Raw genomic sequence first — 1077 nt, forward strand, 5'->3', positions numbered from 1 at the left:
TATGATGCTCGAAAGTTATACCGCCGGCATTAACATTACCCAAGGTTTCTACTCAAGGTATCCTCAAGGGATCAATGTTAAAATCTCTTGATTGTTCAAGATCATTGTCAAAGCCATTAGAGATTATATCTCTTATTTTTATTTTTATGTAAAAATGAATTTTTAGTGCAACCTTCTGTATTGTAACCTTCAAATATCATAATTCGAAAAGTACTCAATAAAAAATAACTTTATTATAGTGTTTTAGAAAGTTCTCAACATTAGCTATTAGATTTTGGATCAAAAGTAGGATATTCTGTTTAAAAATCGATATAACCTTAACCTTGATAACGCCAGTCGAAGTCAAACTGATAAAATCAATAAATAAATCTTTTTGAATCTTACAACTTTTGTCTGAACAATTTTCTCAATAATACCCTTTTTGAGATAAAAATTTATAACGCTTTATTTTGAACACTCGATAATATTTTAAAAATATTTTTTGCGACAATTAAAGAACACGACAATTAATGTTAATATCTTTCATCTTATCATGTTACAGGGTTCCTCAGGGTATTTAAAGCGTGCAAATACTGAACGGCTCCATGAAATTTTTAACCAGGTAAATGAAAAGTGCTTGAATATAAATTATTAGGATTATGTTTGAACTTTCAGCGATTTTTACAATAATATTTTTAATAATTAAAAATATTTATATTATTGTTTATTAATTATTAACTATCAAATTTTCTTCTTTTTCTCTCAATCAATTATTTATGCTCAATCATTTCTCTAGTAAAGAATTATATATTTATTTCGTTAAGAAAAACTAATCATTTTTAATAAATTGTAATTAGTGAAATTAGAGCTTAAATTTTCAACATTTTTATATTGTTATTTTATAACTCAAATTGTCAATATAATTTTTTTTATTATAATTTCAGTTTTTGGATTTTTCTTAAAAATATCTACTAGTATTAGGTGTACAATTTTGCTTCCGCCGTTTTTTTTCCGAAATTCGAGCTTTTATTGTAAAAAACTGGTTATACATTTATGATTCAAAGTATTGTCCATCGCTGGCCACTACTTTCTTCCATC

The 1077-nt window shown here is 25.4% G+C and overlaps 1 protein-coding gene across 1 annotated transcript in view; it reads left to right on the plus strand.

Annotated features, from left to right (window-relative positions):
- The first annotated feature begins 532 nt into the window (after positions 1 to 532).
- The window catches only part of LOC105620572 (calcium-binding mitochondrial carrier protein Aralar1), an 88957-nt gene continuing 88412 nt past the window's right edge, over positions 533 to 1077 (plus strand). The window contains exon 1 of the mRNA XM_012202065.1: positions 533 to 601. Coding sequence (XP_012057455.1) covers positions 533 to 601 — 69 coding nt within the window. The remainder of the gene's footprint in view (positions 602 to 1077) is intronic.

This window comes from Atta cephalotes, assembly GCF_000143395.1.
Source record: "Atta cephalotes unplaced genomic scaffold scaffold00027, whole genome shotgun sequence".
In the NCBI taxonomy this organism is placed as follows: domain Eukaryota; kingdom Metazoa; phylum Arthropoda; class Insecta; order Hymenoptera; family Formicidae; genus Atta; species Atta cephalotes.